This window comes from Penicillium lagena, assembly GCF_028827675.1.
Source record: "Penicillium lagena strain IBT 129212 chromosome Unknown utg000002l_segment0_segment0, whole genome shotgun sequence".
Classification (NCBI taxonomy): Eukaryota; Fungi; Ascomycota; class Eurotiomycetes; order Eurotiales; family Aspergillaceae; genus Penicillium; species Penicillium lagena.
In genome coordinates this window covers 998,889-1,011,646 of record NW_026623223.1, presented here as the reverse complement: position 1 = coordinate 1,011,646, position 12,758 = coordinate 998,889, and the positions used below count along the sequence as shown (strand labels likewise).

General features: G+C 48.7%; 5 protein-coding genes across 5 annotated transcripts; 3 read left to right on the top strand and 2 right to left on the bottom strand.

Moving 5' to 3' along the window:
* Positions 1 to 117: 117 nt before the first annotated feature.
* On the top strand, positions 118 to 426 carry N7510_003159 (uncharacterized protein; the record flags this gene model as incomplete). Its single annotated transcript, XM_056975086.1, has 1 exon — positions 118 to 426. The coding sequence occupies one exon, from the start codon at positions 118 to 120 to the stop codon at positions 424 to 426; it is 309 nt and encodes a 102-aa protein (XP_056835042.1).
* A 1,388-nt stretch (positions 427 to 1,814) lies between these two features.
* On the top strand, positions 1,815 to 4,349 carry N7510_003158 (glycoside hydrolase family 55 protein; the record flags this gene model as incomplete). The annotated part of the gene is made up of 2 exons (XM_056975085.1): positions 1,815 to 3,242; positions 3,294 to 4,349. The coding sequence occupies 2 exons, from the start codon at positions 1,815 to 1,817 to the stop codon at positions 4,347 to 4,349; spliced, it is 2,484 nt and encodes an 827-aa protein (XP_056835041.1).
* Positions 4,350 to 5,033: 684 nt separating this feature from the next.
* N7510_003157 (putative pyruvate carboxylase) lies at positions 5,034 to 7,120 on the bottom strand (the record flags this gene model as incomplete). The annotated part of the gene is made up of 2 exons (XM_056975084.1): positions 5,034 to 7,014; positions 7,068 to 7,120. 2 exons carry the CDS (start codon positions 7,118 to 7,120, stop codon positions 5,034 to 5,036), a joined length of 2,034 nt encoding a protein of 677 aa, XP_056835040.1.
* Positions 7,121 to 7,363: 243 nt separating this feature from the next.
* Positions 7,364 to 9,232, top strand: N7510_003156 (Carboxyl transferase; the record flags this gene model as incomplete). The annotated part of the gene is made up of 3 exons (XM_056975083.1): positions 7,364 to 8,062; positions 8,116 to 8,698; positions 8,754 to 9,232. 3 exons carry the CDS (start codon positions 7,364 to 7,366, stop codon positions 9,230 to 9,232), a joined length of 1,761 nt encoding a protein of 586 aa, XP_056835039.1.
* Positions 9,233 to 9,470: 238 nt separating this feature from the next.
* On the bottom strand, positions 9,471 to 12,743 carry N7510_003155 (uncharacterized protein; the record flags this gene model as incomplete). The annotated part of the gene is made up of 18 exons (XM_056975082.1): positions 9,471 to 9,705; positions 9,768 to 9,797; positions 9,850 to 10,000; positions 10,052 to 10,116; positions 10,177 to 10,307; positions 10,358 to 10,382; positions 10,431 to 10,627; positions 10,683 to 10,717; positions 10,768 to 11,153; positions 11,204 to 11,326; positions 11,384 to 11,468; positions 11,522 to 11,571; positions 11,625 to 11,783; positions 11,842 to 11,947; positions 11,997 to 12,052; positions 12,102 to 12,112; positions 12,164 to 12,326; positions 12,379 to 12,743. The coding sequence occupies 18 exons, from the start codon at positions 12,741 to 12,743 to the stop codon at positions 9,471 to 9,473; spliced, it is 2,373 nt and encodes a 790-aa protein (XP_056835038.1).
* Between the last annotated feature and the right edge of the window lie 15 nt (positions 12,744 to 12,758).

Genomic DNA, 12,758 nt, shown 5'->3' with positions numbered 1-12,758 from the left:
GTGAGTTACCCAGCCCTTAGACCCCCCTTGAAGTACTTCACTGCCACTCAGCAGAACTCAACAGCTCATGGAAGGGACGTAACATGAGTCCTTTCCATAAAGCAAGAGGAAATTAAGATGGCCTACGACCGCGAGGGAGCCGCCGCTGTGACCTCCTTCTACAAATTCCTCATCAGCAGTCACATCCCTGCCTCGGCTCTGAAGTTACCTACACAGGATGACTGGCCGGAGCTTACCGACGAATGGCAATCTTTTATGGACAAAGACGCCACCGTCATGGACCTGATTCGTCACCTTCCATATATTCAGCCGAACGAGGATGATGCGCTCCAGATCTACCCATATAGCAGCCCTATTGACTTCACCGGCGAGGAGCTAAGAGATTTTCGGTTTCATGGTGTCGCTGAGCCGCAGTTCACGCTATAAGGTTGGAAAGAGCATGTTGACACTTTCGGCCGCCGAAGGAAGGGTGAGTTCATATTCTATGGTGGATACTAAGAGGGCCACAATATTCCTGGCGGATTAGGAGTCGCCGACAAGACCCTACGGAGATTTCTCAGATCGCTAGTATGTCAACCAGCCCCCCCCTCACCAAATGGTGATTTATTTAAGCGAGTACTAATTTCGTAGCTAAGCGATGGTGATCCGGAAGAGGATTGGCGTGAACAGGCCATTTACTACAATCCTGAATTTTTCGAAATGATAAAGGAACAGTATCGAACTTTCGAAGTGGTATGTTTTCCTCTTTGGATTCTCCCTAGCAATTGTGTCTTCGGCTGACAATTACCAATGTCACCATTAGCAACACGAGATCGAATTTGGTAGACGGCTGGAACATCATGAAGGAAACGAAAAGCTGGAAGATATGAAGGGAATATACCGACAGCAGGAGTGGCTGACTGAAAACTACCGGAAAGACGAGTGTTTGGCAGCAGTGGAGGAAGTCCTAGAGTGAAGAGACGTAGAATTGACGCGCTAAACCATTTATTCAGCCTGGATAACGGAATTGTATCATGTTTCTATGATTTACGGATCGGATGATCCCTGCTTACACCATACCCGTAGTACCCCGTATTCCGACACTCCGCGACTCCCGGGGTAATCGTCGGCGAAATCGGGTTAGGGCCTTTGCCGATCCACCAAATGCAGAAAGTGCGCAATCGCGTGCGGGGGAGAGAAACTCTAGCCCTCGTAGCCCTCCACGGACGCAGTCGAACCACAAACGGCGTAAAAGCTGTTGAAACTCGGTATGCAGCCCTTGTGCTTGCTTTAGCTCAATCAGTTTTGTATCGTGACAAGTCTTGGTGATATCAAAAGGGGTGGGGTAAATCACGGGAATGGGATGGAATTTGGAGGAATTGGAGCATACAAAGCAGCTTCCATTTTCAGCCTGGGAAACTTTTGTCTCGGCAGAGGGATTTAGCCGCCACCACCCCTGAGGTCCCCGCAAAGGCATCTGTAACAAATCAATAATTGATGTTGCTTGTTTTTTTGTCAAGGTCACAATTTCATGTCGCATTTCTTATAAGCAGTGGAGCCCATTTTCCAATTTGAATTTCACATCCTGCACAAATGAAATTGACTGCTAGACTCAATTTAGGTATTCATACATAGTACCAGTGGGGAGGAAGGCTAGGGACCAGCGTGGCGTACGCTAAATATGATTCGAATACTACCTGCTGGCCGGGATGTGTAGAATAAAAATGTCTTCGCCGATGTTTTCCCGCTTTTCCAGGGGTATAAAGGATTTATGTACCCACGAATATACATCATCTGTTCTGTGCGTTGTCCCTCTATGGTACTAACTGCCCACCATGCGTCGCTTCTCCCATTTTCTTTTGCTGTTCGTTTCCGCCACTCTTAACTCGGGGTCACTCGCACAGAAGGTCTCTGCAGATCGACATGCGGCTCTGTATCCTGATTATACCTATGTACCCTCCGTTGACGCCGATTACAAGCCGAATCCTCCTAAGATTCCAATATCTCACCGCAACTTGACCATTGATCCCCTGGTTCCCGGATTAGTCCCTGTGCCATCGATTCCGCTTCCTGGTCTTCCTCCTCTGGGCGCTCCTTCATACCCTACATCGTACTGGTACGAAGAGATCGAGCATAACGGTATCTCGCCCTTCATAGTCAACGGTTCATCGTGGAAAGTCTTTCGCAATGTGAAAGATTATGGAGCGAAGGGAGACGGAGTCACAGATGATGCTCCGGCCATCCAGGCTGCGATTGACGATGGAGGCAGAGGAGCAACTGGCAATAGCTATGGAACTACAGGAAAGCCAGCTGTTATCTACTTCCCCGAAGGAACGTATTTGATGGAGAACAGGGTCCAGTCATATGTGGATACAATGTTTATCGGAAATCCCATCGAGCGACCCACGTTGAAAGCCTCGTCCAGCTTTAGAAATTCGACGCTTCTCTATATGAGCGATCCTGCTTACGACGCAACCATCAATTTCTACATTATCGTCAAGAATTTGATACTGGACTCAACTGCTTACCCTTCAAGGAAGACGTTCACTCTCATGGATTGGTCTGTATCTCAAGCCACCCAATTGACCAATGTCCTTTTCAATATGGCTCCTTCCTCACAACACACTGGTGTTTCGACTCCAGAAGGCGGGTCAGGGACGTATATGGGCAACCTAGATTTTGTGGGAGGCGCGATCGGCATCAATATGAACAACCAGCAGTACAGCATCAAAGACTGTACTTTTACCGGCACGAGGACCGGGATATACATCAGCCATGGCTTTGATATGGTCCTGCAGGGCATGGAATTTACCAACTGTGAAGTTGGAATTAATGCCACTGACGGTGGTGCAGGAAATGTCGGAAGTTTTGTTTTGCTCGACTCGATCGCAAAGTCCGTGAAGACGGTGATAGTCACGAAGAGCCAGAGCGCCTCTCCAAATTCAACTACGGGTGATGATTCGGTTGTCATCCAGAACCTTCGAACAAGTCAGGTTGACAGCACTGTTGTCGCTGGTAATAAGGTCCTTCTGAAAGGGGATGTTCCAGAAACGTGGGTATATGGCAACGCATATCTCACGGGGGGTCCAGCAGCCGGTATACATGACCCTGGTACAACCTATCAAACCCCTAGATCGTCAGTCCTACTGGAGTCTGATCGTTACTTCACGATGGCGCCCCCCACATACCAGGAACATGACGTGCAGCAAGTGGTGAACATCAAGACGGTGAAGAACTTCCCTGTCTACGGTGACGGCCAAATGGTACGCTTCTCCCCATCCCTAATATACAGACATACTGAGGGTTACTTTTAGGATGATACGCACAACATCAATGCAATTCTCGCCCGTAACGCAGGATGTGCAATCACGTTTTTCCCGGCAGGCACTTACCTAGTGTCAGATACCATCTACATTCCCTCTGGATCCCGAATTGTGGGCGAGGCCTTTGCGGCCATAAGTGCTACAGGAGCTAAGTTCGCCAACGCCAAGTCACCGAAGCCCATGGTGCAAGTCGGCAAGCCAGGAGAGATTGGGGTGGCTCAGATCTCCGACATGCTCTTCACCGTGGCAGATGTCCTACCGGGATGTACCCTGCTGGAGGTGAATATGGCGGGGGTTTCTCCAGGAGACGTCGGCATTTGGAACAGCCATTTTCGTGTTGGAGGGGCCGCCGGATCGGCTGTTGAGACGAAATGCCAGGGCCCAAGCCCCTGCCAAGCGGCCTTCTTGCTCCTTCACCTGACGCCCAGTGCATCGATATATATCGAAGACATGTGGGGTTGGACAGCCGACCACGACCTGGATGGAAATTACAATCAACTCATCAGTACCGGCCGAGGAGCACTGATCGAATCCACCCGCGGTGCATGGCTAGTCGGCACCGCCTTTGAGCACAATACCCTTTACCAATACAACGTCGTCTCCGCCTCGAATCTCTACATCGGGATGCAGCAGTCAGAGACTCCATATTGGCAAGGTACCGGCGGACCTGCCCAAGCTCCTGCACCGTGGACCCCCGATGCTGCCTATTCTGACCCTACTTTCTCGAGTTGTGGCTCGAACGATCCAAACTGTCGGATGGCATGGTATCAGCGTGTCGTCTCGGGGTCAGAGCTATATATTTATGGATCAGGATTCTGGACCTTTTTCAATGATGTAGGAAACTGTCTCGGTGTCAACGGAACGTGTCAGAACAATGCGGTAGAGATCGTGGGGAACCCGACCCAGCTCTATTGGTGGAATTTGAATACGAGAGGATGCCTTAACCTGTTGATTGATGATGGAGAGGTTTTGGAGACACAGAACAATAATCCAGGCAGCTGGGGTGCGATCGTAGCCGCCACTCTCACTCATGCTAGGTTGCATTAGGTTTGCCATTGTGAAGGGATCTGAGTCTATGTTAGTGTAACAGTTAGATAACGAAAGCATATTCAGCACCGTTGCCTTCATTGAGGATAGCGGCACGTACGTTTTATTTGATGATGTCAACTGGCGAGCATACCTGATTCTGGGGAAAGGATCGCCAATACATCGGGGTTGCATGATATGACAGAGATATCTTTGAGCGGCAATAGTAGCATCTGCACGAACACAATATAACAAAATTTCTATATACCGCATAGACATGGTCAAGATATCTCTTGATTGTTCCTATTCATGGCCAGAGATAGATTAAGAACGATAAGGGAATGTATATTACTATGCTTGCACGTGGAGTATTTCAAATTGATTTCGATTAGGAATAAGCCTACGGATGATCGCCCTTCGAGATATACAAAGAGTATCCCGTTATCATGGCATAGCTCGTGTGACCATGGTCGCTCCTGTGTTGTGTTACATGTGGATACAATGCATCTTTCCCATCAGTAGCCATAAAATGATAGCTTCTGCAATTGTGAAGCCCTCTGAGTTCAAAACAGCCGGCACAATGAGCGACTGTGTTCTTGTCGTGGGATCTGCGTCACTTGAATCTGATAGTTCCAAGGCACTGAAAGGGCATCCCTGTCGATTACTGCACTCTAAAGTCTAGATGATGACATGTAACGACCATTCTTACAGCTTGCCTCTTAATTCCACGCCCTTGGCTCGGCTTGGCTCGTCTTCCAATTCAACAAGAAGCATGCCTTCGGCAACATCCTCCTCCTCGTCTTCCATCTCATACACCCAGTGGACCTTCCCTGCTCGAGGGCTTCTTACTTCCAACTCCATCTTCATCTGCTTCACAAACGCAAGCACTTGGTTCTCCGCAACGTCTTCTCCCTCGACAACTAAAATCTCTATGAGCTTTCCCGAGAGAGGAAGGACCACATGTCTTGGGTTCTTGGGATCACCACGTCGGTGTGATGAAGAAACCAGAGCTGACGCGGTAGTCGAAGTGGTCTCAAGCTGCATCCGATATGGAACGGCAGTCTGTGATGACGGAGTAGTGTACTCAATTTCAGCCGCAAGGGAGGCGGGGAATTCGTTGCGAAGCACCCGGGAAAGACGAAGATGATGCAAGATCTTATCTGTCTGCTGGGAGCCATTCTTTGACAGAGGTTCCAGTGTGATGGACCATGCATCGCCTTTGCGGAATAACAGGCTAGACACTGGCATATTACCTTGCGCGATTGGTTGCTGCAGAGAAGAACCGACCGGTCCTTCCTTGTTGCGGATTGCTTTTGATAGTTTCTCCCCAATATCCACAACTTCGTTAAGTTTTGATGCCAGCCACTGCGTGTCAACGTTGCCGGCCATAAAATCCGCATGAGCCACAATTCCGCGCAAGAGGTTGATGTTCGTTTTTACACCAGATATCCGAGAGTCATGCAAGACACGTTGGGCTTTCCTGACAGTTCCTTCCCAGCTAGATGCGGTGACGATGACCTTGGCGAGGAGATTGTCAAAACTCGAACCGACAATCAACGGGTTATTTCCAGATATGTTGACATTGGAGTCTACCCGAATCCCGTTTCCAGTAGGAATATTAAATTCAGTAACCTTGCCAATACTAAGAGCAAAATTGTTGCTTGGGTCCTCAGCACATAGCCGGAGTTGGATTGAGAAGCAATTGGCCGGCGGCGATGCTTTGGCGTTGGGGGCTTGAGCTCCAAGCCTAAGGTCACTTAGGGAGTAACCTTCGGATAGCAGCAGTTGTGTCTGCACCAGGTCTATCCCACTAATAGATTCGGTAATGGTGTGTTCCACTTGAAGACGCGGATTGACTTCCAAAAAATAGAACTCTTCGCGTTGTTCATTCACGAGAAACTCGAATGTACCTAGAGAACGGTAACGAATCTCACTCGCCATCCTCAAGGCTGAGTCGATCACTCGACCGATCAAATCTCGGTCCTGCATTAAGGCTGGGGCACACTCAACAACTTTCTGAAAGCGGCGTTGCACACTGCAATCTCTCTCCCATAGATGACGAACTTGGCCGGTCCCATCACCGATGATTTGTATCTCGACATGGTGGAACCCATGCACCGCCGCTTTCTCGACGAACACCGTACGGGATGGTGACTCACCAATGGCACGCTGGATACTATTATCTAGCTCCTGCTCCTCCTGTACAAGGCGAATACCCCGACCGCCGCCGCCATCAACAGCTTTAATCATAACAGGGAACCCGACCTGCTTAGCGAAGGCGTGAACCTCGTCCATGTTCCCAGTAGGCTGGTCCATAGCCCTTAAGACCGGCACGCCGCATTGCTCTGCTAGACTCTTGGCTTGAAGCTTGTTCCCCGTGCGAGCGAGGTTCTCCCAGCCTGGGCCTATTACGATAGCGCCTGCATCATGCCACATTTGATGCGAAAACTCTGCGCTTTCGCTAAGAAAGCCATATCCCGGGTGGACAGAGTCGATAGAATTCTTCTGGGCAAGACCTACAAGCAGAGATATATCGAGATATGATGAGGCAGATGGAATCTCAATTGCATGATCCGGTCGTCCTATTTCGCAGTGAGAACGGTCGTCCGATGTGTACAGAGCAAACGTCTCAACCGGATGGGCCAACTCCCGGGCGGCATGTAAAATTCGCACCGCAATTTCGCCTCTAATGTGCAATACATAAGTGCCTGCGAGGGTCTCAATTTGGCGGATTCATACCTGTTGGCGACTAGGAGTCGCTGGATGGGCCGCGAGTGCGGGGATGACGACATTGGGAATGAAGACAAAACGGGAGCTTCAAATATGATGAAAGTGTACGATCAAAAGATGTAAGTTTCCGCAGACATGAATCGTCGCCAGATTGGTGTAACACAGAACTTGTTCATGGTAGTTTTCCTTAATAACTGAGCGACCTCGGCCCTCGGACTTCCCCGCCCCCTCAGCGGACTAGCCCCAACTTTCTCCAGGCAAACAAAGATAGCAATAAAACCAACTCAGTAGAGCAGCAAGACAGAATGGCACACGACGGCGACACACCACCTCGCGACGGAAGTGGCAATGACCAGGCCGCACAGCGGCTAAACCAGGTCTCGTCGCATATATCTTCACCGCCAGGTGCGCAGCAATCGACTGAATCCAAGCGGAAGCTCAAGGCAGCGAGCTCTCACCTGCCAGCAGACCATTCCGATGTTCTCGACCAGATTGCATTGCTGCGCTCCATTGCTGCAAACCCCGATCCCAACCACCGGGGCTACGTGCGACAGAAGCAGGCCGGCAAACTATGGGTTCGCGAGCGCATCGAGCAACTTTTGGACCCCGACTCATTCCAGGAAATTGGTTCCGTTTCGGGAACGGTTACATGGAAGAAAACTGCTCCTATGCGAGAAAAGCCTGTATCCTTTGTTCCAAGCAACAATGTTCAGGGCGCGGGATTGCTACGAGGCAGGAAAGTCTTGCTCACGGCGGACGACTTTAGTATTCGGTCTGGCCATGCCGACGGAGCAAGTGCCGGAAAAACAGTCTATGTTGAAAAGCTTGCAATTGCACTGAGACTACCAGTAGTGAAACTAGTGGATGGAAGCTCAGGCGGAGGCAGCGTGACAACTATTCGCAAAGAAGGATGGAGTTATTTGCCACATGTCGCTCCGTTCAAGCACGTAATTCAGCAGTTGAATATGGGAATTCCAAACCTGGGCGCGGTTGTTGGACCAGCTGTAAGCTAATAATTTCCATTTGTTTACAAAATTCGGGCTAATATTCAGGGTAGATTGGTCTCGGAGCGGCACGAGTAGTCTCCTGCCACTTCTCCGTTATGGCAGCAGACATTGGAGCGTTGTTTAATGCAGGACCAAAAGTGGTCGAAGGCGCAACTTTTGAAGAGGGTCTCGACTTTCAGGATCTGGGTGGGCCGATGGTGCATTGCATGAATGGTACTATTGACAATCTCGCCGCAAATGAGGCCGAGTGTTATGAACAATTGCGAACTGTCTTGGGCTATCTTCCAAACTGCGGGAGCGAGGCACCCCCAGTGGTTCCATGTATAGACCCTGAGGACCGTGAGGATGTGGCTCTGCGCAGCATCATCCCGCGACGACAAGCGCGTATGTATAATCCTCGGACAATCATCGTGTCCGTCGTCGACAAAGACTCCTGGTTTGAAATTGGTGCCCTCTGGGGCCGAACTGCTATTAGCGGCCTTGCACGCCTAGGCGGACATCCGGTCGGCATCATTTCGCTCAACTGTGAGGTGAATGGCGGTGCTCTTGATGCGGCCGGCAGCCAAAAACTCACACGACACTTGAAGATGTGTGATGTGTTTAATCTGCCTGTTTTGCAGTTTCTTGACGTCCGTAAGTTTATCGCCTCCTATCTCCAAATACTAGTCAATGTTCTTATCCCTCATAGCCGGTTACGCCATTGGCACTGTCGCCGAGCGCACCGCTACTATGCGCTGGGGGGTCGAATTGGCAAAAGCATACTACAGCACTACGATGCCAGTCTTCAATGTTGTGACTCGGCGCGTATTTGGAGTGGCTGGTGGTGTCATGCTCGGCTGCCGCGACCCCGTCATGCAAGTCGCATGGCCGTCCGGACAATGGGGCTCGCTGCCGTTGGATGGAGGCATCGAGGTCGGACACCGACATGAGCTTCGCGAGGCGGAGAAAGTTGGGAAGAAGGAGGAGAGATACAAAGAGCTGGAAGAAGAGTATCTACGCCTGATGAATCCGGTCCGGACAGCCAATGCATTTGGAGTGGAGGAGATAATTGACCCCAAGGATACAAGAAAGGTCTGCTGTGCATGGGCGTCACATATGTATGAAGTACTTCTGAGGGAGAGGCTAGCGGAACGGGCGTCTGGGAAGATTCAACCATCTTTCGCATGAATACTGTAATGCATTGCATGAAACACTAGATATCAATCTAGCCGTACAATTATATGCATAGATTCTCAATTTACATTCAGCAAATTTCGTAACCTTGATATTTGATCCATTCTGGCAATCACCAAGTTGGCGGCCCGAATGTCTCTCCTTTGGGGACAGTCTTTTGAATTGCAGTATACAAAGCGTCCTATAAATTTCTCTTCGTCAGCCCAACCCCACAACATCCCCAAGAGCTAGGTTAGACACTTACCATTGTCTCAAATGGAGCTGTATTGCCCCACCAGTTTGGAACGCTCACACCGGGGAAGGTGATAACAAAAAAGATAACAATGGTAGATAGAATGAGACCAGTGTCAAGGCCTGCAGCTGTGATATAGTTGTAGTTATGCCACCAGCCGCTCCACCTGTTCCGAATGTAGTAGTTAAAAAGGAGACCGAACATAACCCATGAGAAGTAGCTGATTGGTGTGGCTCTATTGAATATTTAGTTAGCGTCACTGTCATGATGTATGCTACCCAAATCTTAAAAACTTACGGAGGCAACCAGGACATCGCTCCAAGCATCCTGTAATCAAATTAGCAGGAGTAATTACAGATATCCAAATCCGTTCACTTACACAGGTGCGTTGAGAAGCCTGGCCTTTGATCTCGGGAAGACTCGCATGAGAATGTAGAAGGCTACCGGGAGGAGAGCTCCGAGCAACCAGAACCATTGGACCTTGTTGTATATAGCGCCCGGACCAAACATGCGCTGCGGGCCAATGACTCCTGTTTAAAAGGTCAGAAAATTGACGAGAATAGTTTACCCTGCAGACTTACCCCATGTAATGCTGTTGGAGAAAAATGCTCTACCATTGGGACAGGTAAAATGAGCGGATTGGTCACTGGATGGTATTTAAAAATCAATAATCCACCAATGTAACTTCAGTGGGTAATCCACGTACGGGGTGCAGACTTGGTCGATATTACCCAAAGTCCAATTCATGACAGCTATCTGAACGAAACATGCCCAGATGGTTGGAATAACTTGGCACCAGAAAGTAATACGGGGTGGCACTTTCATATAGTGGGCGAGCTGTTAATTAAATCAGAATATGATCAAAGGTATGCCATAACAAACCTTACCTTGAGATCTGAACAGTAGATTTGGCTGATGAAGATATTAGTCCTTGTCTCTGGCGAGGATATTCGGTCTTACGCTTGCCCGAGCGTAATGGTGCTAAAGACTTTGAACACCATAACGGCTATGGGCTTTCCTGGAATCATATATCCAGCCAGAAATGGAGAAATAACATTGATAGCTGCAAATGTTAGTTGGATATCGAGAAAATTGGATGCAGAAGGAGCAATACACAGTTGGATGTTGCTAATCCCCAGAATCATGCAAGTGGGAACCTATTCCTATCAGCGATAATTTTTCAATTGGCAAGGCATAACGCACAATAAATACCAGAGCAATGATAATTGACACAAAGAAGCCCCACCCTGTATCTTGAATTAGCGGCTTTCTGGTCAAATCAAGATATGGTACTCACAAGGGAGCTGTGAATCATATCCTAGAACACCACCCAGTCCCAATGCAATGGAGACCAAAAACAGCACCAAATACCACCATTCAGGTGCCTCCTTATACTCCTTCATCAGTGTTAGATGGATATCGGGCTCTTGGTTTCGAGAAGCAGTAAGGCGATGCCAAATCTCCTTTCTATGAAAGAGAACTATATGAACAATAACCGCTATGAGAGCGGCGAATGAGAGCCCATAGTTCAATAAAAATGTCGGAGCGAGGAACATTGGCGAATAATTTTTGTATTTTGCTTCGTCAAAGCTAAAGTTAGGTCCCAGGATGCGGGACACATTGTAAACCGCTTGTGTGTTGTCGTAAGTGTCGGCGGTGTTGATAGGAAGATAGGCAGAATAACTATGATTTTGTTAGTGGTTTTCTTATCTTGCCTAGAGATAATCTCATACAAGGCACCAGTATAAGAGATTCCAATGGTTGTAATGATGACAAAAACCATAAGTCCAATGAAAGTGTTGACAATTGCGTGGGCAGGTGCAAGTAGTGGGTCCAAAAGGTATGCTGAAACATAACTGCTCGGAGTCAGATACATCCATGAAGTGTGTCTTTTAGCAATTTCCAAAACTTACGTCCAATCAAAAGTTATGGGAATTAGCGAAAGTCCCGTGAAGCCCCCAAATAACTGGTTCAAAACAACATTGTTCGGCCGAATCCCTGTATACAAATAGTTATTTTCCGTATATTCAGAATGAAAGATAAGACCCTACAGGTGACAAAGGCAAAAACTGATAATCCCTGCCATATGACTCCAGGTACCCTGAGTAATGTTTAAGCGTTGATTGAAGCCACGCTGGTACTATGGATCCTTACCAATACCAGGCGAATGCTCCTAACATCACATACAAAAAGTATCGATAGCGCGAAATGCTCCAGCCATTGGTCTCGCTAGCGTCCGATCGACTTTTATCGTGAAGGGCATAGAACAGAGAGGTGTTTGCAAATTGCCCAGGCCACATAATTGCAGCAGGCCTAGAAAGTGGAGTGTCAACGGGTATTGTTCCAGACCGAGACATATTGGCTGATTTACCAGACGAGGAAGCGGCGGAAAATGCCAGCCAGCGAGATGCCGATTATCTGGCTGCTCAGTGCAAAGAGGAGCTGAAACCCCCACCCAATATCTAGGTTGTACAGAGCTGGAGGACATGTTAGAAGGAACGTCGTTGGATAATCGATCATACGTACGCTCGGCTTTGAGAGCCAAGAGGGCATCCGTGCAGTAAGCGTACCCAATTGAGACGCTATATACCGCTTAATAGAGATTCAAGGTTTTTAAATTAGTCCACTTACTTTGCCATGATCTAGAAATGGTCAGCCTTCAAATCGATTTGAGACTGGGCAGGAAAACATACCGTGATGACCGTATGCTCCTTAATTGTGAAAGGACCTGTATTGAGTGTCCATTTCACCCCAAAAGTGGTGAATGTCCTCGTTGGCATTACTTTAGCCCATAAACAACCAATTGGGTAAACAAGAAGCTGCACCACAATGGAGGGAAATGAGATAGCAGGGCTCCTGTATTCTTCTTCGTCAGTGAAATACTGTGGGAGATCAAAATCAAACCCACCGCATGCTCAGGAACATATTCAACCCACTCCCAATAGTCGTGAAAAACATCCCAAGCACCCAGGCGCGCACTGTATTTGCAACCTCCCCTCCGTCCGTATTGCGCACGGCTGCACGCACAGACTCGTAAGGGGAGTCCTCTTGGAAAGATTTGTCCAACTCGGCAGCTTTCTCCTGGTCATCGGTCTTGATTGCCTCATTGATTGCATCGATCTTTTCCTGGGGGAGGTTCGGATCCCACTGGTGCGACTCTTTGATCTTGTGTAACTCTTGGACCTTATCGCTGGCTTCTTTGTCGTGGTTAGTCAAGATTTCCGGCCGTGCACACGGCTCCATGCCGTCGATGGTAGGTGGATGAGAGGCCATTTTTGCTCAAATTCG